The 24,441-nt window shown below is 32.3% G+C and overlaps 4 protein-coding genes and 1 pseudogene across 4 annotated transcripts; 4 read left to right on the top strand and 1 right to left on the bottom strand.

The window, feature by feature from the left end:
- Positions 1 to 1,157: 1,157 nt before the first annotated feature.
- On the bottom strand, positions 1,158 to 5,062 carry LOC135841500 (uncharacterized). The gene is made up of 2 exons (XM_065358488.1): positions 4,866 to 5,062; positions 1,158 to 4,455 (listed from the first exon to the last, which is right to left on the bottom strand). The coding sequence occupies exon 2, from the start codon at positions 4,415 to 4,417 to the stop codon at positions 1,808 to 1,810; it is 2,610 nt and encodes an 869-aa protein (XP_065214560.1). The 5' UTR covers positions 4,418 to 4,455; positions 4,866 to 5,062; the 3' UTR covers positions 1,158 to 1,807.
- Positions 5,063 to 5,338: 276 nt separating this feature from the next.
- Positions 5,339 to 6,208, top strand: LOC135841507 (uncharacterized protein C9orf85 homolog). The gene is made up of 2 exons (XM_065358498.1): positions 5,339 to 5,981; positions 6,058 to 6,208. The coding sequence occupies exons 1-2, from the start codon at positions 5,612 to 5,614 to the stop codon at positions 6,153 to 6,155; spliced, it is 468 nt and encodes a 155-aa protein (XP_065214570.1). The 5' UTR covers positions 5,339 to 5,611; the 3' UTR covers positions 6,156 to 6,208.
- A 186-nt stretch (positions 6,209 to 6,394) lies between these two features.
- On the top strand, positions 6,395 to 12,551 carry LOC135841505 (cytochrome P450 4C1-like). The gene is made up of 12 exons (XM_065358495.1): positions 6,395 to 6,669; positions 6,744 to 6,850; positions 6,929 to 7,019; positions 7,124 to 7,309; positions 8,364 to 8,436; positions 10,406 to 10,532; positions 10,615 to 10,675; positions 10,756 to 10,844; positions 10,989 to 11,057; positions 11,144 to 11,315; positions 11,470 to 11,646; positions 11,743 to 12,551. The coding sequence occupies exons 1-12, from the start codon at positions 6,531 to 6,533 to the stop codon at positions 11,901 to 11,903; spliced, it is 1,452 nt and encodes a 483-aa protein (XP_065214567.1). The 5' UTR covers positions 6,395 to 6,530; the 3' UTR covers positions 11,904 to 12,551.
- Positions 12,552 to 12,683: 132 nt separating this feature from the next.
- LOC135841504 (cytochrome P450 4C1-like) lies at positions 12,684 to 17,321 on the top strand. Its single transcript, XM_065358494.1, has 12 exons — positions 12,684 to 13,887; positions 14,049 to 14,155; positions 14,301 to 14,394; positions 14,508 to 14,693; positions 15,152 to 15,221; positions 15,544 to 15,670; positions 15,775 to 15,844; positions 15,968 to 16,065; positions 16,180 to 16,248; positions 16,547 to 16,718; positions 16,791 to 16,967; positions 17,084 to 17,321. Exons 1-12 carry the CDS (start codon positions 13,734 to 13,736, stop codon positions 17,245 to 17,247), a joined length of 1,488 nt encoding a protein of 495 aa, XP_065214566.1. The 5' UTR covers positions 12,684 to 13,733; the 3' UTR covers positions 17,248 to 17,321.
- A 439-nt stretch (positions 17,322 to 17,760) lies between these two features.
- Positions 17,761 to 24,026, top strand: LOC135841509 (cytochrome P450 4C1-like; annotated as a pseudogene).
- Positions 24,027 to 24,441: the final 415 nt, after the last annotated feature.

The raw sequence follows: 24,441 nt of genomic DNA, 5'->3' as shown, positions 1-24,441 counted from the left end.
AGGATGTCTACCGGAATTTTTTGGCCAAAAATCACTATACCTTTTCACTACCTTTCAAAAAAAAATCACTACCTTCCAAAATATTTTTAACCCTCCCCCCCCCCACTCCCACAAAAGCGATTTTTCATTTTTTTTTTTTTTTGTTTGAACTTTGTAATTTTTTTACAGAGGAGTAAGTACACGTTTTCATCAATTTGAAATCAATTCAATGATTTTATAACTATTAAAATGACCAAACTCGAAAAATTAACAATGCAACTACCTATTTTGAGAATAAAATTCTTTCAAATATGAAAGATGAAGGATTTTTTAAAAATTTTTATCAGTGATTTTTCAGAGTGTCTAGTGCAACAAAATTTCAAGACATACTTTTTAAACACTTGGGGTTTTTCAAGAGGAGGAGGGGGTGGACGAAGCAAAATTTTACGTTTAAATTTTTCGCTTTTCCAATATCTTCAAACATCTCTACGTAGATTTTTTCCAAGCAAGGGGATGTCGAGAATATAATAATTTTGTCATTTCAATTTTTGATTTTATTTTCACCTTTAAGGTTCTTGTTACTATTGGACGAATAAAGAACTTTTTTCAAAATAAAAAAATAATGGAAAATTTGGACAACATATTGGAAAAAGATATACCAATTTTACGAAAAGGCTGTAGAAAATTAGTATTTCGAGGGGATAAAAACGTTGTTTTCTTGAGTAATGAATGAAGAAGTTCATTATTTTAGCTTCAAAATTTTAAAACTTGAATTATTATTCAAAAAAAAAAAAAAAAAAAAGAAATCCAAACTTGAAAAAAAAGCAGACGAGCCCGAGCGAAGCGAGGGCAAAAGCTTTCAAAAATATGTAATTCAAGTTCTAAAAAAAGCAACAAATGACCCATTATTTACAAAAATTTTCTTGTGTGGAAAATCGGATTTTCCGATTTTTTTCATTTTTCACTACCTTTTAAGAAAAATTTGCTGAAGATCACTACTTTTTCACTACTTTTACTACTTGGTAGACAGTTAGACACCCTGTTCCCTAGTAAGGTAGCCATAATCTCAAGTATTTTGATGGACAACTGTGATTCGTTTAGTTGTATTTCTTGTGATTGTGATTCAGTCACTAACTACTAGAAAGTGTTTTTTTTTCAAGATGAAATGAAACAGCTCGTTAGAAAAAAAAATAATTTAATTATACATTTCAGTATTTTAATCATACATCGCAGGATATTTTTTAGTCAATAAAACGACGTAATAACTTTGAATTCATTCAAAATATCCATAGCTCTGTAGATTCAGTCTTCTGGAAACTGAGTTGCTAAACTGGCAGTTAGTCAACATTTGATAAAATTTACAACAAGTGAAAAAAAATGGCAGAAGTGCCTTTTAAGGATAATGCAATATAAAAGCATAATTTCAAATTCACTGAAATGAGAAAAAACTGGGAAAAAATCGATCACATCGCGTGAATAGAAAAAGAAAAAAAAAATTAATAATATTCGACAGACCAAGAACAATCCGCCTTCAATGTTTTTTTCCTCACGAAATATTTTTGAAGAAAATTTTTGAAATTTCCAACAATGTTTTTAGAAAACATTAAGCACAAAGAGAAAAAAAATAGAAACACGAGGAAAATATACAAAAAAAAAATAATAATAAATTTAAAAAAGTAAATGGTTGAAAATATCAATAGTATAAACGAAACATAAAAACGATACAATGTACGTACTTGTGTACATTCGATGCTTAAAAAATTAAAACGATTTAATCATACAATATTGGGGGAAAAAAATAGTAAATTGAAAGCGTACGGGTACAGCCTTACTCTACACGTTGAGAATTGCTAATAATAGTATTATAAATATACTTTCGAAAGCTATCCGAATCAACGTTATCTAATAAACTTCTCTTATTCATGTACTGGAACACGTACCAGCACACGAGGACGCCGCAATCGGAGGGATCGTTTTGTTTGATGTGATCCGGCGTTGTGACTTTACATTGGAGCATGCCTAGGAAATTTTTCAACACGTTGTACCAGAAGTTGATCGAAGATGCGTATTTTTTCACAATATTCGGATACGTTTCGAAAGTACTAGCTGGATCTAAAATCTGCAGCTCTGATTGCTTCACTAGGACGACCATCAAAAACCAGTGCTTTTTCGATGGATTACAAGGTATGAATATGGTATCTATATCGTTCCAATTGTAACGAAGCCATACGTCGGGTACTTTGTTGTGATTTTGAACGTATTGCGTTATAGTCGTATTGGCAGCTAGAACATTGCCGGCCGATTGGCAAATTAAGTTTAAGAAACTATCGACTACAGCATCACATAACCACCCTAAGGTGAAACTGTCATCGACGTATTTGAGTAAATTGACTTCTTGAGGCGAAATATACGTATCGATGGACTTTAAACATAACAAATTTACGTTGAATGGTTGAAAAATTGGTTTCAGAAGGTCGCTCGTTCCGTCAATATGCGGAGTGAAACTGATACCTTGTCTGGTTTGTATATTGGTAACGATTGTATTCACGTTTACGATACAATTCGGATCGATTGTCGTAATCACATGTTGAGGTTGATGAAGGTGTTGCTGTTGTTGTTGCTGTTGGTGGAGATGCTGTTGTTGTTGTTGAGGCTGCTGAAGGTGTTGCTGTTGTTGAGGCATCATGGTTTGTTGAGGTATAATAATGGCTTGTTGGATTTGTAGCTGGGGCTGAGGCTGCATTTGTAGTTCGATTTGAGGTTGAGGGGGTGGTAACGTTGGAGGAACTACAGCTGGAGGAGTTTTCTTTTTACGAGTAGCTCGAGGTTTTTTAGGCGTAGCAACGGATCCGGTGCTTTCGACGGTTTCGCATTCGTTGCACAAATCTTGGATCATTTTCGAAATACGATCGGATAGTTTTTCTTTGATACCAGGTTTATGCATGAAACCGCGTAATTTCTTCATGTTATTTTCGATCGATTTGACAACCTCGTCGGGTTCTTTCTTACTTTGCTTAGAGGTCGATACAGGAGTCGTATTGCTGCAAGCTGCGACAGCTTGAGTACCACAAGGATCCGAGATGAAATGGTTAACAGGAGAATACGAATCGTCTTGGATGGCGGGATCTGGTTCGATGGAAGGAATGGAATTCTCTTGATTTACTTGCTCTGCTGCTTGACGAGCTCGAGTTTTAGCTTTCAATTTCGATTCCATACGTTTGATTCGATTCAACGTGATGAAATGTTGTTTAGTCGAAAGGAAGCTGTCGATTTCCGGATTACCGACGCCTTCTTGTAAATGCTCGATGATTTTTTTAGCCGTTACGCCGAGTCCGAGTAAAGTCTTGATGTAAGTTCTGGTTTCTTTTTCTAACGGTTGGTACTTGACGTTGGATAAATTCAGTTCGTGGTTATGAGATGAAATATAGGTTACTTGAATAACATTCTCGCATTCTTTGACCATAATACGACTCGGGCAATTGTAATTCGGTACTACCAAGTTCATTGATTTTCTTCGATTGGTTTTTCTGTTATTATTTTTCTTCTCGTTTCTATGATTAAACTGGCACACGAAGTAATGGTATTTAGTATTCGAAAACCGCTTAGAGCCGGTTATTTTACGAGCGTACATAAACTTGGAATTACTCTCTTCGGTTTTCCAATTATTAAAAGCGGTGAAATTAGGAAACTGTAGTTTTTGTATTTGTAAATCTTGACCATGCTGCAACGTAACGTGTTGCACGAGATCGACGTATTTGTAAAAAGCTTGCAAACATCCTTCTTCCCAGCACTGTAATCTGCCTTTGCTGCAGGGTTTACCTCGACAAGTATTTTTCAGATGTTCTTGTAAATTATACTTTTTACGATAAGGTCTTTCGCAATGAGCGCAAATGTATTCTTTCCGGCGAACGTATTCGCCATTTTCGCCCTCGATAGGGCAACCGTTCTCGTCTACGGAACGACTTCGGTTATTTTGTGGTAACATCGTACATCGCTGTTTATGATTCCAAAACGATTGCTTGGTTTTGTAAGCGTGTCCGCAACCCGAACATAAACGAGGGTATTCGCATTTCGCTTTCTTATTAGAACCGTCGGTGTCGTTCTTCGTCTTAGTTCTTTTCTTTTTCTTGACGCAGGATCCGTTGCCGAGTGATTTTAATTTTTTCTTTTTCAATTTACCGGTTTTGATACGTTTCTTTTTGGGTTTTTCGGCAGCCGCATCTTCTTCGGGCAACTCTCTGATGTCGATTTCACGAATGGTAGCTAAAACGTAGTCATCGTTCATTGAAGTAGTGGTGTACGATTGATTGGAATTATCAGCTACGCACATTTCTGAATTTTCTCTCATCGAGTCATCCGGCTCGAGTTTAAGATCGACTTCGGTGATGGTCTGTAGTTCAACGAATGACATCTGGCCGTCGTCTTCCATGTTAAACATCGTTTAACATTGCAATTCAACTTTCCGGTGATAATCGGCTGTAAAATTAATAAAAATGATATTAAATAATGCCAAACGTTACTCGAAACGTGATTCTACCCTCTTATGGACTTATTTTCAGGTGTGTTTTGTTCTTGCATTAATAAGACCCGATTATTAAAAGTAATTTCAAAAATCAGATAAGTTAATTTGGTACCGATAACAAACTACTTCAGGTTTGGCAAAGTGGATGGGCGAGGAAAAAACAAATCCAATGTAGAGGGAGGTGTTCGAAAGATTATCATCCATTAATTAATTATTGATTTAAAAGAATCTATATAAAAAATTGCATTATCAGGAAAAAAATTGATCAAAACACAGAGGAACCGATCTCTCCCAAAGACTTGTTTTTATTATTGAAAATCCTACCGAAGACCGAAGATGAAGAGAGCTAGCTAGAGATACTTACGTAAGGAACCCCAGCGTATTTTCTACGAAGAGTAGAAAAATTGGATGTTGGGTCAATTTTTCATGTCACGAAGAACAGTCTTACTCGAATTAAATCAATTTTTAGTTATCAACAAAAGTACAGTAACCTCAATTCTCGACCAAGAACACCATTTTGAATTTTCAAAGAAATTTTTTTATTTTTCAAAAACAGGGGGTATCAAAATTGCGTCGAAGTTGTTTGCCTATCTCAATTTCTGAATTACTTCGGTACAGAAAATTGAATACTAGCTGAATGAAGAGATTTTTCAGTGAAAAAGTAGTATTTTTATGACCTTTGAGTAAAAAAAATACTAAAAACGTTCAAAAACTTCGAATTATTTTGTATTTTTGAATTTTTTTTTCATTTTCAAAAAGTAGGGCTTCATTTTTTTTGCCTACTCGAGTAAGAAGGTTGGCCAAACTGCTTTATTTTCAAAGCCAATAAAATTCCTAACGTGCTTCTTTTACTGATAAAAAAACGAAAACTGAAAATTGAAAATATTTTCTCGCGAAAAAGTTTTTCTTTTACGATTTTTCTGAATTAATTCCATCTTATTAGCGATTAATTGATCGAATAATAATTTTATATAATTTTTGTACCATCTGAACTTCTTCTACTCGTATTTACATGCCCGAAAGTTCTATTTTCATGTGACCGAATCGGTGTCAAAAAGTGTTATATGTTTTTCAATCATCAGTCAACGCCAGTGATTTGAATTGAAAAAAATGAGTAGCCAGCGTGGAAACATATCACGGACTCGACCACAAAAGCATCAAAACAGAAAAGTATTCAAGAACGACCTACACGATACGAATATCAGAACGAAACGAATCAATCAAACGCAAATCACCCACGTATGTGCCAAATGCAAAAGTATATTGGAATGGAAAATAAAATACAAGAAGTATAAAATGATAAAAGCTGCGAAAACTTGTAATAAATGTTCGCTGAAAGCTATTAAAATGCCATATCACACGGTCTGCATTCCTTGTGCTCAGAAACTCAGTATATGCCCTAAATGTGAAGTTCATATAAGTAGAGAAGATATACAGAAAGATGATCCAAGTGATAACTGTGATAACATTAATGAACAAGGTGACTTTTTATTTTACAACCATCAAATTATAATGTTCGGTAATTGAGATATTTATGGTGTGATTCATTGTTTCAGATTTCGATGATCCAGACGTAGATAGCGATCTTAGCGATGACGATTTATCAGATACAGACTTGATAGAAGATTTATCTGAATTGAAAATAAAACGATAAGTTTTTACATATCTAATGTTATTTATTTTATAATAAAACATTAAAAAAATTAATCGTTTTCTTTCGAAACAAACGTATATTTCGTTTTCGAAATACGAGCATATTTCGACGTCGTACAAAACAGATCAATGTTCATTTCTACCATTGAAATTGATTACCCCTCAATTTAGCTACGTCACGAAACACACATTACATTACGAATATAGCAATACGATAGAAAAACCGGTAGACTGGACGGTAGGTTTATGTTCGCAGTTCAGTCAGTATCGTGTGTACTTCGAATATAGCAACATTATCTAGCTTTCACTTGTTGAGTGCTCGTGCCTATTTAGACGTACGTCGTATTTGTGATGCAGGTAGGATAGAGTCATCATCATGATCATTCTTACTATCATCCTGTTCATCATCGCGTTTTTAATTTACGAAAAATATTCGAAAATTAAAAAAACCAGTTTACCTGGACCAACAGTAGTCCCTCTGATTGGAAATGCTTTAGAATTTTCAACAAACGAAGGTCAGATTTTTATTTGTTATTGGATTTTAATTTATTCGAATGGTCAAGCATTAACGTAGTATTTGTTAATACAGATGCTCTATTCACGTTGTTTCGAATGGTACGAAAATACGGAGATATTTTTCGAGTTTGGTTATGCAATGATCTTTACATAATCATCACGAATCCGAAAGATATAGAAGTACGTGTTGATTTCCTTGAATATCGCTTTTGTTTTTTAATTTACAAGCTAAAAATATACTAAACGGATAATTTGTAGGTACTGCTCAACAGTTATAAACATACCATGAAAGCGTTGTCATATAAATTTGTCTCGTCTTGGCTGGGAAATGGTTTAATTACTTCACACGGTAATTAATTTTTTCATAATTCCTGCCATTAAAACAAATACCTACCTACCAAATTCCTTCACTTACTCGAAAACTGACGTGTTGTTTGTTTTTATAAATTTTAGGAGAAACATGGAGAACTCACAGGAAACTTTTAACGCCCACTTTTCATTTCAAGATTTTGGAAAATTCTGTCGAAATAATGCATCGAAATGTTGGCATATTGAAGACTTTTTTGGATGAGAAAACTGACATGCAAGAGTTCGACATTCACGCGTTTATAGAAAAATGCAGTTTGGATATTATTGGTGGTAGGTATGAACTTCCTGTTTTATGGTAAAGTGAAAGGTTTCAAATCGCCTTTGGTAGCTTTACAGGATGAGGAGAATGTCACCAATTTTTTTTCTGAATTATTTAACGATTAAAAATTTAAGTCGTTCGTCAATCGTTACAGACAGACATGAGACAGGTTACATAACTCATTTTTTATTCAATGCACGTGAAGGTTGATAAGTAGGTAACTTTTCAAAGAATTAAATATCAGACAAGAATACGATTTTTTATTTTATTTTTCATGTACTTATTTTCCTTAAAAATTACCACGCGGTCACGGAGGTTCTATTAATTAGATTAATTTTATATCAATTTCAGAAATACCCCCAACAAAGCAAATTGATTAGGTACTTAAATATGACTCTGAAATAAATTTACTAAATGTAATTACGACTTCATTACAGAAAAAAAAAACACGTTCAAAGTGATATTTCTATCAACTTGAGTACCTAATTCCTGCTAATAAGTACATGAGTTCGTTTTAATTTTCTAGTAATTCACTAATTTGGGTTGGGTTTCCAGTAAGTAATTGTTTAGCTTTAAGCCGATGTGATTTTCTATGTGATCTTGCTTGATATTGTTCACTGATTTTCTCGATAGCTTCACTTACTGGTTCACTATCAGTGTATTCAACTATTCATGAAAAACTTGTTGGTGACGTACGAAGGAAAATTGGTTAGGATTCTCAAGGTTTTATTTAGAAATTATTCAAGTGAATACGATAGGATTATTTACGTAATAGTTTAGGGTTAATTAGAAAGTGAATTCGTCTTCGTCGCAAAACAGATGGTAATATAAGCACGTGCTTCAAGGTTGATTTATGATGAAAATTTTGATTTAGTACATACTCGTATGATCCGTCTGTGCTAAGATGTTGAATGATCTAGAGATACCAAAGGGAATAATCATAGGTCTTCATTCATTATGCTCAACGTATCTTTTCATAATTCTTATTCATATTCTCAAATTATGAGAAAATTACGCTTCGATTTTTATGGAAGAAATATTTATTTTTATTTGAAATATTTTCAGAGACTGCCATGGGTATAAAATTAAATGTACAAGGCTCAAATAAAGGAAAATCGTATTTAAATGCTGTTAAAAGGTACGTATTTTTTGTTTTTTTTTACTGTCAAGTCAAAATAATACGAACTTTACGAGTTTGGGTGATTTACCTGCCTGAATTTTGAGGGAGTTATCTTTATAATTTTTAGATAAGAGAAAATTGAAGTTGATTTAACTAGGTGTCTTTTTACTCGTCATTAGTACCTCTACCTATCACTTTTCTTATCATTAGACGATACGATATTGGTTTTCCATAAGTATATCGTTGATAAAACTGAAATAGAAAATTCTGAAAAAGTACACGAGTGCTCATAAAATTTTCTAATTTGTAATTTTTCTTGTTTTATCAATTATCAATAATGTCCGATGATTCTTATCTAGTCAAATTACATAAACTTTGCGATAATGAACTTTCAAAATGTAATATCATGCAGATAGATATTTGAATTTATACAGAAGGTGTGGAATTAGGTGTCCCAAAACTTCAGTCGTGTGGCCTCCCGTTCACTTCCTTCTTGGGAGAAAATAACACTGGACGTTCAAATTTGAGTATTTCATTTGAGTCGATGCCATTTTCCTCATGCATTAAATTAGGTATTTGTAGAAAAATTTGAGCAGAATCGAATTTCAAAATTAATCGCTCCAATTTAAGAATAGGTATTGTTGAAAATTGATAAAAATTCGTATTTTGAAAGGTATAGTTTTAAAATCCAAGTCGGACTCAATTCACCTGTCTCAACGTTCAAATTAATTCCTTTTGCTTACAAACGTTATAACATAAAAACTTGAATTAGGTAATTTTTAAAAAATCTTGAGAAGGAGAAATACTCTCAATTAAAACAACCTAAAAAAGTAAAAATTACTCAGTGATCGGTTTTGCCCATTTTTTCAGATAGAATTATACATATAAGAATTGGGAACCTGAAGAATAGTATTCAAAAATGTTCAATTTGAAATCTGACGGTCTTATAGTTTAAAATTGCCCAAAAATTGCCTGAAAAGATGATAAAAAAATCAAATAATTTTACCTATCAGTCATATTTTTTATTTTGAGATTCCATTTTCCTGCCAGTCAGTTTTCAAAGCCCCCATAAAATTCAGAACAATATGATTGGGACACCAAGAACTTTTTTTTATCATTCTATCTATCGTATTCTTGATGCCCAATTCCGACACGAGTGAGGAAATGTGCATTTTAGGGGTCCAATTTTTAATTTTTAAGTGCCATAAAATCTTGAAAAATGCAAGTGGGCAGCAGCAACATCGAGAAGCTTCTATTTTGGTCATATTTTAACCACCTCAGTCCTCAGATAATGCTATTGAGCAGCTGTAACTTCGATAAGCTTTTATTTTTGGTCATATTCTAATCATCTCGTCACGTTTTGAATACGTTCATTTTCGACATTGGTGAAAAAAATGTCAATTTTGGAGCCCAAATATTTTCAAAAAAGTATCTTAAAATCACAAAAAATGCTATTCCACCAGTGCAACTTTGAGAATATTCCATTTTGGCCATATTCCAATCACTTAATTGTATTTTTCAAGTTCATTTTGGCGTTTTGGATATGGGTGAAAAAGTGTACCTACTTTTAGAACACAAATTTCTCAACAAAAAAAAAATACGTCTTGAAATTTCGAACAAAGCAATTGAATTTTTTAGCCATATTCCCGCTTACATCTTATTTTAAGGACCACTTTTGAAACAATAGAGGGAGAATTTGCATTTTAGAGTCGACGTTTCTCAAAAAATGTTTTAAAATTTCGAAAATAATGTGATCATCAAATTTTGACTAAATGATCTAAAAAAAATTTCGAGGGAGAAAAAAGTTGAATCAAGTATAGTATAGTATAATAGTGCAATGCAATTTTAGCCTTTAAAATGTGCCGGAAATTTTAACAAACCCCTCCTGAAAATATGTTTGGAGCACTCGCATTAATAATCTACGAACAAAATAATTATCAGGTATTTAATCAACCTGAATAATGTTTGTGTTTTGTTTTTTTTTTAGCGTCACAAATATTAGCGTATCTCGTATTTTCAAAGTATGGCTTCAACCTGAACTTTTTTTCAAAATCTCTGGTCACCAACAAGAGTTCCAAAAATCATTAAATATTATGGAAGAAGTTACAGTAAACGTATGTACCAAATTATACACCTATCTTGTGTACATATTGTTCGATTCAAAATCAAAACTAATCAATTAAATTTATTTTTCAGGTTATTACGTCCAGAAGAAAAGAATTGATTGAAAAATCCGATGCTGAAATAACCGAAATTAGTAAATTAAAAAAAATGAACTTTAATCGAAATGTAAATGTTAAGAATATTGGTGTATAAATTTACGAATTTCGTTCACAGAAAACAAACCATTTTTGGATTTCCTTCTCACTGAAAGTAATTTCACCGATGAGGAAATACACGCTGAAGTTAAATCGTTCATGTTTGCGGTAAATATTAAACTTTTTTTTTTATTCATTAATAATTAGCTATTCGAAAATGTAGGAATTTAATTTAATTGCTCAGCAATTCTACGTAGAGATGATTATGAGAATATTTTATTCTACAAGTAATAAGAATGTGTATAATTTTAGGGGCATGATACAACCACCAGTGCGATTTGTTTCTGTATTCGTCAACTTGCTATACACGCGGATGTTCAAGTAAATAGTACATAAATATTATAATTATAATTAATGCTACGCTAGTACGCTAATCATTATTGATGCAATCTAATTTCAAATTTCAGAATAAAGTGTACGAAGAAATCACCAAAATTTTACCCGAAGAAGATGATCACCGAAGTATTCAAACTTTAAACAAACTCAAATATTTGGAGAACGTAATCAAAGAAACATTGCGACTTTATCCATCAGTACCTATGATAGGGCGTACTATCTTAGAAGATGTTATTCTACCGAGTACGTAAATACCTGAATATATTTTCGTATATTTATGTATGTAGGTAGTCGTAGTTCATGATCAACGATCAACTAAAATTTGATCGCTCGTTCTAGATGAAACTATTATAATACACGCCTACTCTGCTAAATAAAACTTGGTTTTATTCTACAGGCGGCCAAAAGATACCAGCACATAGTCATGTAAACATCTTCATTTATAGTATTCAAAGAAACCCAGAAATTTTCAGAGACCCGGATGAATTTATTCCAGAACGTTTCGACGACGATGATTTCAAAAAGTATCCTTACGCTTTTATTCCTTTCAGTGCTGGTCCTAGAAATTGTATAGGTAGGCTACTATTCCAACAGTTACAATGATAGTAAAATGTATGTACCTACATGAATGAATTTTGATGACGATTAATCTTGCAATTTTTCCCTGCAGGTCAAAGATTAGCTTTGATGGAGATTAAAATGGTTCTTGCCACCCTGGTGCGAAATTATCATATAATCGCGACGGAAAACTTGCATTCTATCACGTTGACTAGCGAGCTGATCCTCAGATCTAAACAGGGAATACCCATAAAACTGAAAAAACGTGTTTGATAATTGCAGAATAATATTAATCGTGTTTTTTTCAACTACCTATGTACTTACGTCATTTTTAATTTCATCTGCGGAATCGTTTATGTTGTTTATAATTGTCTATGTCTACCAGTTGCTGAGAGACATACGAGTAGTAAGTAGTATTTTTTTTAGTCTTGATCTGTTAATCTGTAAAAGAAGAGTATGAGACATTGTATACTTACTCCTCTGGGATTCTGTATTTTTTTTACGAAAAAGCCAATTTATGGCTGAAATTCTTTGAACGAATTTTATTTCTGCGCAAGTGCATTTATTTTTATTGCTTTTAAAAATGGGGGAAAATTGCATTTTTTTAATACATTTTTTCCTACTTTTGTTTTTATTGTATTCCGCCCCCCCCCCCTCCTCATAGGAACAAATTTGACCTCATTTTAATTTTTTGTAAGCGAATAAAAATGTACCTGATATTTTGGAAACTGAGTAAAATGTGTTCAAAACACCTTCTGTTCGTAAGGTGTTTGCCTTCCTACAGTGAAAAATTGGCGAAAATGAAATTGTCTGATTTTTGATAAAATGTGCTCGATATTGTAAGCAGCAGTGTAATATTTATTGTTAGTCAACGTTTTATAATTGAATTGTGAAATTACATTCATTTTGAATTTTTTGCGAGCTTGATTATTTTTATTTATTTCATGGTTTAGTGCACTACATCTGATGAGTGACGTTTGAATATTTTTTTCAAGTTTTGCACGTGATTTCAAAGTGGCGGATCGAACTTTTCAGGAAATTCAAAAATAATAAATAAAATAAGCAATTTAGGTGGTTGGAGCGAGAAAAATCGTAAAAGTAATTTTCAATCTTATAAATCAGGAATCCACCCTAGGGTAGAGACCATTTCCTCAAAACTGATTTTTTTTTGAAAATATCTACCTCGAAGGACTAAACACAGCTAAAAACTCCAAAAAAAGTGTTTTTCATACATTTTTTATTTGATTGGGCACATTGCACCGATTTTTGAGCTCCATAAAAAAAATATGTTATACCTTTAGATATACCAGAATTTTAAAAAAATTCGTAAAGGACTCGCTCTTCGTTTTTTTCGAATTTTCAAAATTTTCAACCCTCAACCCCCCCTCCCCTCCTCTCTAAAATCCTAAATATGAAAATTTTCATTTGAAAAAAATTTCATACACGCACCTACTTAGTGGCTATTTTCTGTGAAAACTTTTAAAATATTGGTGCCCCCCCCCCCAATATATCTAGGTTGGTTTCTCGACAACATTTCCCAAAAAGAAATAAACGAATTTGGTTCTGATATTTTATGTAAATATTAAAAGTAATACGTAATAGGTCATTGCTCTTCGCTGTGCATATGGTTGCCTACTGCCTACAATAAATTAGTATCAAAGTAAAATATACTCGTAGGTAGGTACATTGAACACATCGCCATAGTTGCTCTCATGTAACGGGTTCATTTTCCTTATTACGTAGAGCTGAACAGTGAACAGCGAGTTATCGCGTAGGTAATTAAAATAAAATTCTCATTTGAGCATGTAAACAAATAGTACTAAATAATTGCAGTACTTCCTAAAATTTACTTTTATCCATAGACCCATTAGTTTATAAATAACTACCCAATACCTACCAATGTACACCTGCCTTTGTTTCATTTAGTTTGATAACTTTTTTAATAGTTATTACACCATGACCTTGTTCACAGAACTTAAAATCGTATAAAACTAGTTTCTTCTATTGGTTTCATTTCTTTTTTTTTTTTTTTCAGTTCTTCTTGGATCTAATTTACATTAGGTCGTTTCTTGTTATCATAGTGTATCGAAACATCAGTTAACCATGTGGTTGTTTATTATTGTAACGGTTCTAGTATTTTTTTACATTTATAAAATAATTTCGCCTCCTCGTCGAATATATGAACTTGCTGAAAAGATTCCTGGTCCTACATTTTATCCGATTATTGGCAGCACACGAGTGTTTCCTTCAGGAAAATGTAAGTGTTAGAATTGTACATAGGTACCTATCTGTATTACCATAACTCTACCTAACTATCTGTAGATATTTTCAAACAAATTAAAAAAAAAAAAAATAAGAAACGGAAAAATATTCTTCCGTTGTGAAATTATGATTGGAACCCATTTAATTTTTTTTCAGCCAATTTAGAAATAGCTACCGAATGTTACGAGCAATTTGGTTCAGTCTTTCGCATCTGGATATCGAATAAAGTTGTTTTCATCCTGAGTGATCCCGATGATATTGAGGTAGGCAGCAGATATAGGTAGCTAACCTTACAAAAAAATTAGATAAGTACCTGTCACGAATTTGAAATCTTCAAAGTTCAAATTCTTTCTGAAACACATGATTTTTTCCCCGAGATATACTTAATTCATCTGCTGTGTTTTGTAGGTTTTCTTATCGCAAACAAAGCACCTTGATAAATCATTTTCTTATCGACTATTGGATTCCTGGTTGGGCGATACGAATTTGCTGACCAGTAATGGTGAGTCGTCATATATTTTTTCAACATACCATCATAATAGGTACCTACTACCTAGTACCTACTTCATTGAGAGCTGATTTGAACTGAACTACGACTGAACTGTTATTTTTCAGCGGATATTTGGCGTACGCATCGTAAACTATTGACACCATCGTTCCATTTCAAAATTGTAGAAAAAGCTGTTCCAATGATGTTTAGAAATGCTGAAATTCTGTGCGATAAATTGCAAAAGGAGGTCGATCAGTCTGCGTTCAATATTGAAAAGTATATTGAAAAATCCACTCTGGATATTATTGGAGGTACCGTCTTCGTAGATTTTTCAATTTAATAGTTACCATGATGGATCGCCCATTTTTTGAAGAAGTGAGGCAAGATGAATGAGTTGGAAAGTGTTTCAATTTTAGAACAAACTTCTAAAAAATTAATTTCATGCGATGCAATGGCATCGGTTTTCCAATCCAAGAGCATTTAGCTTTCTTAAAAGGAATTCAAGGTACCTAATAAAATTTCATTTTTTTTAAATATAAAAATTTTAATTTTTTAAAAATTTAATTATGTAGTTAAATTTTGAGCGAAATTGCAGCGGGATGAAGGCTGAATAAATAGAGTGTTATTGTTCAAGTTTCGTCAGGGTATAAAATATTTTCATTTCATCTCCTTTACTTTAAATTCAGTTTTCGAAAAGAAAAACAAAATAGGCAAACCATCACTTCTGAAAAGTAACACACTTAAATTGTTTTTATCTTTTATTTTACAGAAATCGCCATGGGGATTAAATTAGACACTCAGTCGTATGCAAATAGTGATTATTTGGATAGCGTTAAAGTGTAAGTAAATAGTATCTTAAGGTACTAAAAAAAAATAAAAAAGATATATGGATTTTGATCAAATTCACCACGAAGAATTTTGAGTCGAAAAATTGCTGTAAAAAATTCGAACCCCTCATTTGGAAGAGTGGGTTAAAGTTGTGAGATCACCATTTGGTCAAAATTCAAAGAGTTCAACATAATATTTACGTATACGTACCTAACTACATACCTATCCAATCTGATACAATAATTTTTTTAGATTATTCAATTTTAAATTCTTTCAATATGAAATTAAATTCTACCTAAGGTAATATGAGAAAATTATTATGTTTATTGGTAGTTTATCGGCATCACTTCTAAGTCGTTTCGTGTCCCCCTGGTTACAATCTGAAACAATTTTCAAACTTTCCAAGACCGGACGCGATTACTTTGAAAATCTTAAAGTAATCAAAGACGAAGGCCAAAAAGTAGGTACCTACTACCTACCTAATTTTTAAAAACAAAAATTTACTGTTATAGGTATTTAAATCAGAGGTTTTTTATTTATAATTTTATTTTTTTGAATGAAAAGGTAATTCAACAAAGAAAAAAATTATTGCGTGAAAATCATGAAGTATTTGACGAAGAAAAGAATGACAATGGTCAGTAGGTATATGATTTTTGATGAGAAAATTTTTTAAATAAGTACATATATGTCAAAATAAGTTCAAGTTTCAAGAATGTTAAACGTCAATCGAAAGTTTTCACTTTGGTTTTATTTTCAGGAAGAAAAAAATTGAAACCATTTTTAGATTTTATATTAACCCAAGGTAATTTCAGCGATAATGAAATTGAAAACGAAGTGCAAGCGTTTATGTTTGCTGTACGTATATGATTTAGCAAATTATATATCTTAGATTCAGATCCACCATAATTTGATCTATTGTAAAAATGGATAGATGAATTAATTTTTCTTTTAAATCATTGCTTGAAATAGGGCCATGATACTACAAAATCTGCGATATCCTTCTGCCTTTATTGTTTGGCAAATCATCAGGAGATCCAGGTGAGTAGTTCATATTGTTAATATTGATATTTTAAATGTGGTCAAGGAAAATTTTTCAGACTGAAAAAAAAAATCAAAAAAATATCACTATGGACCCAGATGCTTCATTAATTTTTTAAAAATCGTCTGAAATCAAAAAATGAAACTTGGACTCTAAAATTTGGTCCATTTTGATATTTTTGGATATTTTCTGAATTCTGCTATGTCTGGTTCAAACATTTTTTCTATTGGTTGGGACACCTTCCTCGCTTCAGGTACCTATTAAAATGTCTCATTTCAAAATCTTTCATCTCCACAGGACAAAGCAGTGAAAGAAATCCAAGAAACTATAATGAACCCAGAAGGAGAACCAACGTACAATGATTTTCTTAGTCTGAAATATTTGGAAAACGTCATAAAAGAATCTATGCGATTGTATTCGCCAGTGCCATTCATTTCAAGAAAGATTGACGAAGACGTTGAATTACCAAGTAAGTGAATAAGTACTTTCAAATGGAGTATCAGAATTACCCATTACTGATCTGCCTTTATTTTCTATACAGGTGGTTATGTTCTTCCAGGCGGATCTTATGCTCATATCAGCATATTTTTAACGCATCGTAATGATAAATACTTCAAGGAACCGAAAAAATTCATACCCGAAAGGTTTGAAGAAAGGGACAACAAAAGAAACCCATATGCTTATATTCCCTTTAGTGCAGGGCCACGAAATTGCATCGGTAAATCAGTTACTCTTAATTACTTACCTAATTGGCTACCTATTATATTATGTATCTTTCTCTATACCTATTTCTATTGTTCAATTTTTTATGTAAATTTGTGTATGAATTTTTAGGTCAAAAATTCGCCATGTTGGAGATGAGAATCATCATAGCTATGTTATTACTGAAATACCAATTTTCACTAGTTGAAAACGCAGATCCTGTGGTTATTGAAAGTAGTTTAGTGTTGAGATCTAGAAATAAATTACCTATTAAAATTAGAAAACGAAATATTTAATGATACGTACAGGCAATTGCAATGGATATGTCATGTTGAATAAGTCAAGTACCTATATTAAATTTTTTAAAGTGTCTATGCCTAATTTTTCAGAATGTTGAAAAACGTTATCAAAAAGCTCAAGAAAAAAATTATAAATAAGATAAACAAAAAAAAATCTAAAAATCTATTGGCTTTGAGATAAAAAAGCATACGTACAAGGCTATTGTTTGTAGTAGATTTTCATTTGGTAAAAGTACGGTGCATGGCTCGATTATGGTATATTTTGTGTGGAATCGTTTACAGACTCTTCATCACTCAAGTGTAGAACAAATCAAATACCCAGAATTTACCTATTTGTTTTATACTTCTATACGTTTGGAAGTTCGGATAAAAAATAAGAGGGTACCTAAAGCCTATTTATCTTCGTCTGATTACAGCTTTATTATGCTATTGACATTATACCCTTGTGAAACTGAAAACCATTCATGAAACTACGAGTAGCTAATTTCTTCTGTGTGCTTATATAAATGATATCTACCTACGTTCACGAGATTTCATCAGTATCATTGTATTGTAGGATTCGCGTTGTTCGGTCAGTAGTGTTGGGTAAATTCGATTAAGTATTTTAAAATAATTGAAAATCGATTAATCGGCAGGAAAATAATTGCGACTCCTATTAATTGGTAAAAAAAAGATCAATCAATTTGTTGTTTTTTTTAACACTTAAAATGTTTAAAATTGCTGAAAAAGCGTAAATCATCCTTTTTTATAGGTACCTAATTAAAACGCCAAAAAAAAAAATGCAAGATTGGATTGAAATTTACACCAATTAACATACTAAAAAAATAATAAATGATCACGATTAATCGAGAGAAAAATAATAATCGCCAAATGATCAATTTTCAGGCCAATTGATCGATCAATAATCGCCCATTCGGTGATCGATTTGATATATCGAATGCTCAATGAAATAATTATAACCATGTGGTTGTTCGGTGTTATGATTTTTGTGTTATTTTTATACATTTATAAAATAACTTCACCGCCTCGAAGAATCTATAAATTTGCTGAAAAGATCCCGGGTCCTAAATATTATCCAATTATTGATAGTACTAGGTTACTTAGTCAGAAAAAAAGTGAGTAGAAGTACCTATTTGTTAATTACTACTATTTTTAAAAGCATTTTGCACACAAAATGCAAACGTAAATCAAGACGTATAGGTATACGTACGTACCTATAATCAAAACATTTCGAGAGCATCCCACATTTGTACCTACCCACTAATATTTTTAAACATACTTATAGGCCTATAGATCACTAAGTAGGTATACATATACAATCAAAATAAAATGACTCTTTGATTTTTTTAGCCAATTTAAAAATAATCTGTGAATTATATAAAGAATACGGTTCAATCTTTCGCATTTGGATAGCAAATAAAGTCATCTTCGTTCTCAGTGATCCAGATGATATTGAGGTAGGTAGGTAGGTAGACCGAGACGCAATTCTGATCAAATAGTCGGGAATCTTGAAAATTCCCCTTCAAGTCTGCTGGAACATGGGAATACCTATACTCGTAGAATCATTTGAGAAAGTATACCTATCCTATTTAATGATTTAAAATACATTTTAGGTTCTTTTATCGAGTACAAAACACCTTGATAAATCGTTCTCTTATCGACTGTTGGATTCATGGCTAGGTGATACAAATTTGCTGACGAGTAATGGTGAGATTATCATTTATTCATAATTACTTAGGTACCTATTTTGAATGCGAGGAAATCAACTTTTCACGACGAAATCAATGTTAAAACTATACCTACCAATTTTTCAGCGGATATTTGGCGATCGCATCGTAAATTATTAACACCATCGTTTCATTTCAAAATTGTTGAAAAGGCTGTCCCTATGATGTGTAGGAATGCTAAGATTCTCTGCGATAAGTTGGTACCGGAAATCGACCAGTCTTCATTTAATGTTGAAAACTACATTGAGAAGTCCACTCTGGATGTTATTGGAGGTTGGAGTTGATCTATTATCTTAATACAATAGTAAAACCAGACTTTAGAACTTACAAAAGAGCCATCTAAACTGATGGTACCTATTCTAACAATATCGAAAGAGTATGATTTACAGTACCACTAACAATAAGTATAGGTGGATTATTGAAAATTTAAAAAATCTAAAAAATAACCTCATTGAGGGCAATTTTCAAACCTTTTCTTTAGATGTAAATTTTTTCAAAGTAAAGTGAACGAATATGAGTAAATTTCTTCAATTGAACTCCCACATATCAACAACTAGGTGCGTAGTTTTGGGTTAGTTATTCTGGAACCACCAGCGATTTTTCGATTTTCTCCAAAAATTTAAAATTACTCTGAAGGGGTCAAAAATCAATTTTAGGACGTATAGTTTTGGTCGGTGCTAACTGGCCACCTTCTCCGTATATTTGTTTTCGACCTTTTCTTAAAATGTAACCTGCTGACCTGCTCATTCAAATTTTTTTTATGTTGCAGAAATTGCCATGGGAATTGACTTGAATACACTTTCGTCTGTAAATAACGATTATCTGGATAGTACTAAAGTGTAAGTGCCTACCTTGTACGTATTATCAACTGCCTAAGTATATTGTGAATTTAAATTCGTGGTTTCAGTTTGTTTACGTCACTTCGAAATCGAGTGTTGTCTCCTTGGCTGCAGTCTGAAATTATTTTCAAAATTTCCAAGAGCGGACGTGACTACTTCAATCATCTTAAAGTTATCAAAGACAAAGGCAAGAAGGTAGGTATGATTTTTTTAAATTTTAAATAATATTATCATTCTATAAAAGTTGAGATGCTTACGTACACGAAAAAGTGGCGAGTTGTGGCATGGCACCCTTATATTGAAAAGTTTCAAGTTGAATTTTTCGGAAATGAAAATGATCGCTTGACTATAGGTAGGTACCTAAATACTGTGTTTTGTTTTCTTCATTTAAAGGTGATTCAAGAAAGAAAAAAGTTATTACAAGAAAATCGCAAAGTATTCGATGAAAATGATGAAGATGAAGATGGTCAGTATCAATTTCGAAAAAAATAGATTTAAAGCTGCTAAAGTTTACTCATAGGTACCTACTTATTTGTAAAAATTAAATATCTCTGATTTGTAATTTTTACCTTATACTTTCAGGCAGAAAGAAAGTTAAGCCATTTTTAGATTTCGTATTAACTCAAACCAATTTCAACGACACAGAAATCGAAAACGAAGTGCAAACGTTTATGCTCGCAGTACGTCAATTTGAACGCAGTAGATCTAGATTGTCACATAATAATATGTAGTTAAAATGTTAATACCGACCTCTCGTACTTACATATCATTTTGTTACATTTTTTTTTTCAAAACAGGGCCATGATGCACTTAGATCTGCGATATCATTTTGTCTCTATTGTTTAGCAAGTCATCAAGAAATTCAAGTAAGTTATAACGGTGTAGAACTTTTGCAATCTTCTGAATTTTGTTGATATTATGTATTTGATAGGTAGGTCTAGGTACTAAGTGATTTCAAAATTAATAAGTATGTAATTCTATAAACAGGAGAAGGCAGTAAAAGAAATCCGAAAAACTTTATTGAACGTAGTTGGAGAACCCACATAAATAACGATTTCCTCAGCTTGAAATATGTAGAAAATGTTATCAAGGAATCAATGCGATTGTATTCTCCAGTGCCATTCATTGCAAGAAAGATCGATCAAGACCTTCAACTACCAAGTAGGTACCTAACCGACAGTACAAGGTGCGCAAAAATGTCGAGTACATACCCGTCCTACCCCAAAGAATTAGTTGTTTATTAAAAATATAGGTTGGCAACGTGAAATAGATAGGTACATTATGATTGGGGAATGTTATCATCATCTTAGTCCAATGACTAACAATGTGCTATCATTATTACCTATCATTCACAGTGACCAAACGAAATATTTGGCAGAAAACTTTTTGGATGTACTCTAAACATTTCTGTGCATTCTGTAGTAGGTATGTATAAGTGTAGATTCATTCAGAATGAAAAACAAGATTTACTTATCTTTGTTTTTGTTTCCTATTTAGGTGGCTATGTGCTGCCAGCTGGTTCCTATGCTGATATCCATATATTTTTAGCTCATCGTAACGATAAGTATTTTGAAGAACCGAAAAAATGTATACCTGAAAGGTTTGAGGAAAAGGACAGCAAAAGAAATTCGTACGCTTATATTCCGTTCAGCGCAGGACCACGAAATTGCATAGGTAGGTAAATTATCTAAGTGTCTTTTTTATGTGTTTTTTAAATTTTTATTATTAGGTATTTTATTGATGATAATCACAAGACTGCTGAATTACCTATATGCAATTAAATCTGCAATAACATATTACTTTGATTTTTCATTAAATAAAGTTACAATTTTTGCTAACTCACTATCAGCTGTTTCATCAATAAAAAACTATTGGTCAAAATATTCACATCCTATATCTCTTAAAATTATTGAACTCCTACAACTCTTCCAAAACAGCACACCCATACTATGCTGGATACTTTCACACTCCTTCCTAGGTTCATGGTAATGAGTTGGCTGATAAAATAGCTAAACAATCATACCTATATCTCCCCCTTGCCAACACTCCAAGCCCTCTATCTATCTATCTATCTGACCTAGAGCTCCATTCCAAAACACTAATGCATGAAGTGTTTCAATCTTCATGGTCTCTAATCCCAAGTTCAAATAAACTAAAAAGCATAAAAAACACCACATCTTTATGGAAAACTTCTGAACAACTTCAGCGTAGATCTGACAAGGGAACTACCCAAGGTGTGACAAGCTGATTTAAAAAAAAAATTTCACAGGCGGATAATAAGTGAAAAATGTCATTCCCAGGGTGTTACATGCAGATCGCGACGACTTGCCCACTATAAGGCGTCATAAATATCAATGGTAGATCTTGAGCAAAAAATTAGCTGCTGAAGCGATCAATTTTTACATTTTTTTCAGCGTATTTTTGTGATTTTTTGATATTCAAACGCCCATAACTTTTCCCTCTGTCAACTTCAGCAGCTAAAATTCTGGCTCATAATATATTATTTTTTTGATGCTCTAACCGCATGTGAAAATTTTTTTGATCAGCTTGTTTCACCTTGGGTAGTTTCCTTGTGAGGTTCTTCTCACCCGACTCAGAACAGGCCATTCTCTTCTTACTTACTCACCAATTCATATTCCTCAAACAGCCTCCCCTATCATGCCCAGAATGCAACATCCCCCTAAACATCGCTCATCTACCAGTATACTGTCCTCGCCAAAATGAACGCGCCAGACTCCTAAATTCCAACCAACTGCAGGTCCTCCTATCTGATGACCTCACTCATACAGACGATGTCATCAAATTTCTATACTCCACAAAATTAGATAAAAAAATTTAAAACCCAGATAGCCCATCTCACCGTATTGATTGTGACTTTATTTCTAAATATGTGTGTACCTCTACCTACCCTTATCATGAGTTGGTCGTAATAAATAGAGCCCCTGGCCCAAGTTGCTGTAAATGGCTCTTAATAAATAAAATAAAACAAGTGAACATTTTCAACTTTCCTCTATGAACACTTTCGCGAGTTTAGGTCATTTTGTAACCTCCAGCATGGTTTCAATTTTCTCCACAAATGTTGCTCATACTGATCGCTTGAATATCTCAAACCGTAATTTTTCCTAACTAAAGAAGTGTTTGGACAAAAAAAGAACGGTTCATTTGCTGAGACTTAAAATCACATCAATGTTCTTCACTTGTTCGAAATAATAATTTTTTTTAGTAGTACCCGGTTGTATCGAAATCTAAAGTTTCGCTGACCACTCACTGAACACCCTCTGTATAAGTGTATAAGGAAGAAAGGACGACACTTGTGGATTTCATGGAAAAGTTGAAAAATCACTATAAAACAGGTTTTTTTCGATTCTTAATTTTTCAACTTAGAAAAAAACACCAACACGCAGTCGAAAAATAAACTAAGTAGGTATATACCTACTTCCTTCGTTAGTTTCGTTCAAATTTGAGAAAGTCACTTCGAAAGGTTCTCTCGTTAGCCATTTTTTAAAAATTGCACGACTCTTTTTTGATTCGGCAACTGATTATCTGCTTATCACAATCAAGTATTTGTAGTATAGATTAATATCCTCACTAAATTTATGAATTTTCAGGTCAAAAATTCGCCATGTTGGAGATGAGAATTATTGTAGCAATGCTATTGCTGAAATACCGATTTAAAATTGATGAAAATGCTGATCCAGTTATAATTGAAAGCATTTTAGTATTAAGAGCTATCAATAAGTTACCTGTCAAAATTGAACGTCGAAAAATTGAGTGAAATTTATGAACATTTTTCCTTTCATTTTTATTTTATATAATTAATTTAAAATTTTTAAAAAATTTGTCTTATTCGTACGTAAGTACTCGTAAGTAAAGAAATTTTTAAAAAAGTTCAGCAAGGAATAAATTTTATTAGCTGGGTACTTAATATTGAAAAATTATGTCGATAATGTGTTTCGATGTTCTTAAATATCTTTTCAATTGAAAAATAAGGTCAAAAATTCGCCATGTTGAGATGAGAATTATTGTAGCTAGGTATGCTATTGATAAAATATCGATTTAAAAACGATGAAAATGCTGATCCAATCCAGTTACATGAAAGTCGTTTAGTATTAAGAGCTATAAATAGGTAAGTTATTACCTGTCATAATTGAGCGTCGGACATTTAAATAGATAAAATTTGTGAATATTTTTCCTTTCATTTTTATTTTATACAATTCATTTTAAATTGTCAGGTACCTACATAATTATATTAAATTATTTCGTAATTTTTTTTTTCTTTTTGAAAAAAAAATTGACTTATTTTAGGTAGGTCTGTACAAATCTAGTTTAGTGCAAAGTAAGCAAATAAATGATGAAAAGTTCAATTAACGAATTTTACTCGCAGGTACCTACTTAATATTAAACAATATTGTCCATAATGTGTTTCGATGTTCTTAAATTCCAAGATTATCGTCAAAAATTCTTCTTGTATTTTACAAGTTGAATAACATATCCTATCTAGCGTTTTATTCTACAAGTAGGATAAAAATGCGTTTCTCTTATTTTCGACTTTCAATTCCAAAACTACTTATAAATAATTTCTGTTCAACTTTTGGTCATGCCCACTGCCAACATTAAAAAATTGA

The sequence above is a fragment of the Planococcus citri genome, chromosome 3 (genome assembly GCF_950023065.1).
Source record: "Planococcus citri chromosome 3, ihPlaCitr1.1, whole genome shotgun sequence".
In the NCBI taxonomy this organism is placed as follows: Eukaryota; Metazoa; Arthropoda; class Insecta; order Hemiptera; family Pseudococcidae; genus Planococcus; species Planococcus citri.
The sequence above is the reverse complement of the archived record's forward strand: the minus strand, read 5'-3'. Positions and strand labels throughout refer to the sequence as shown.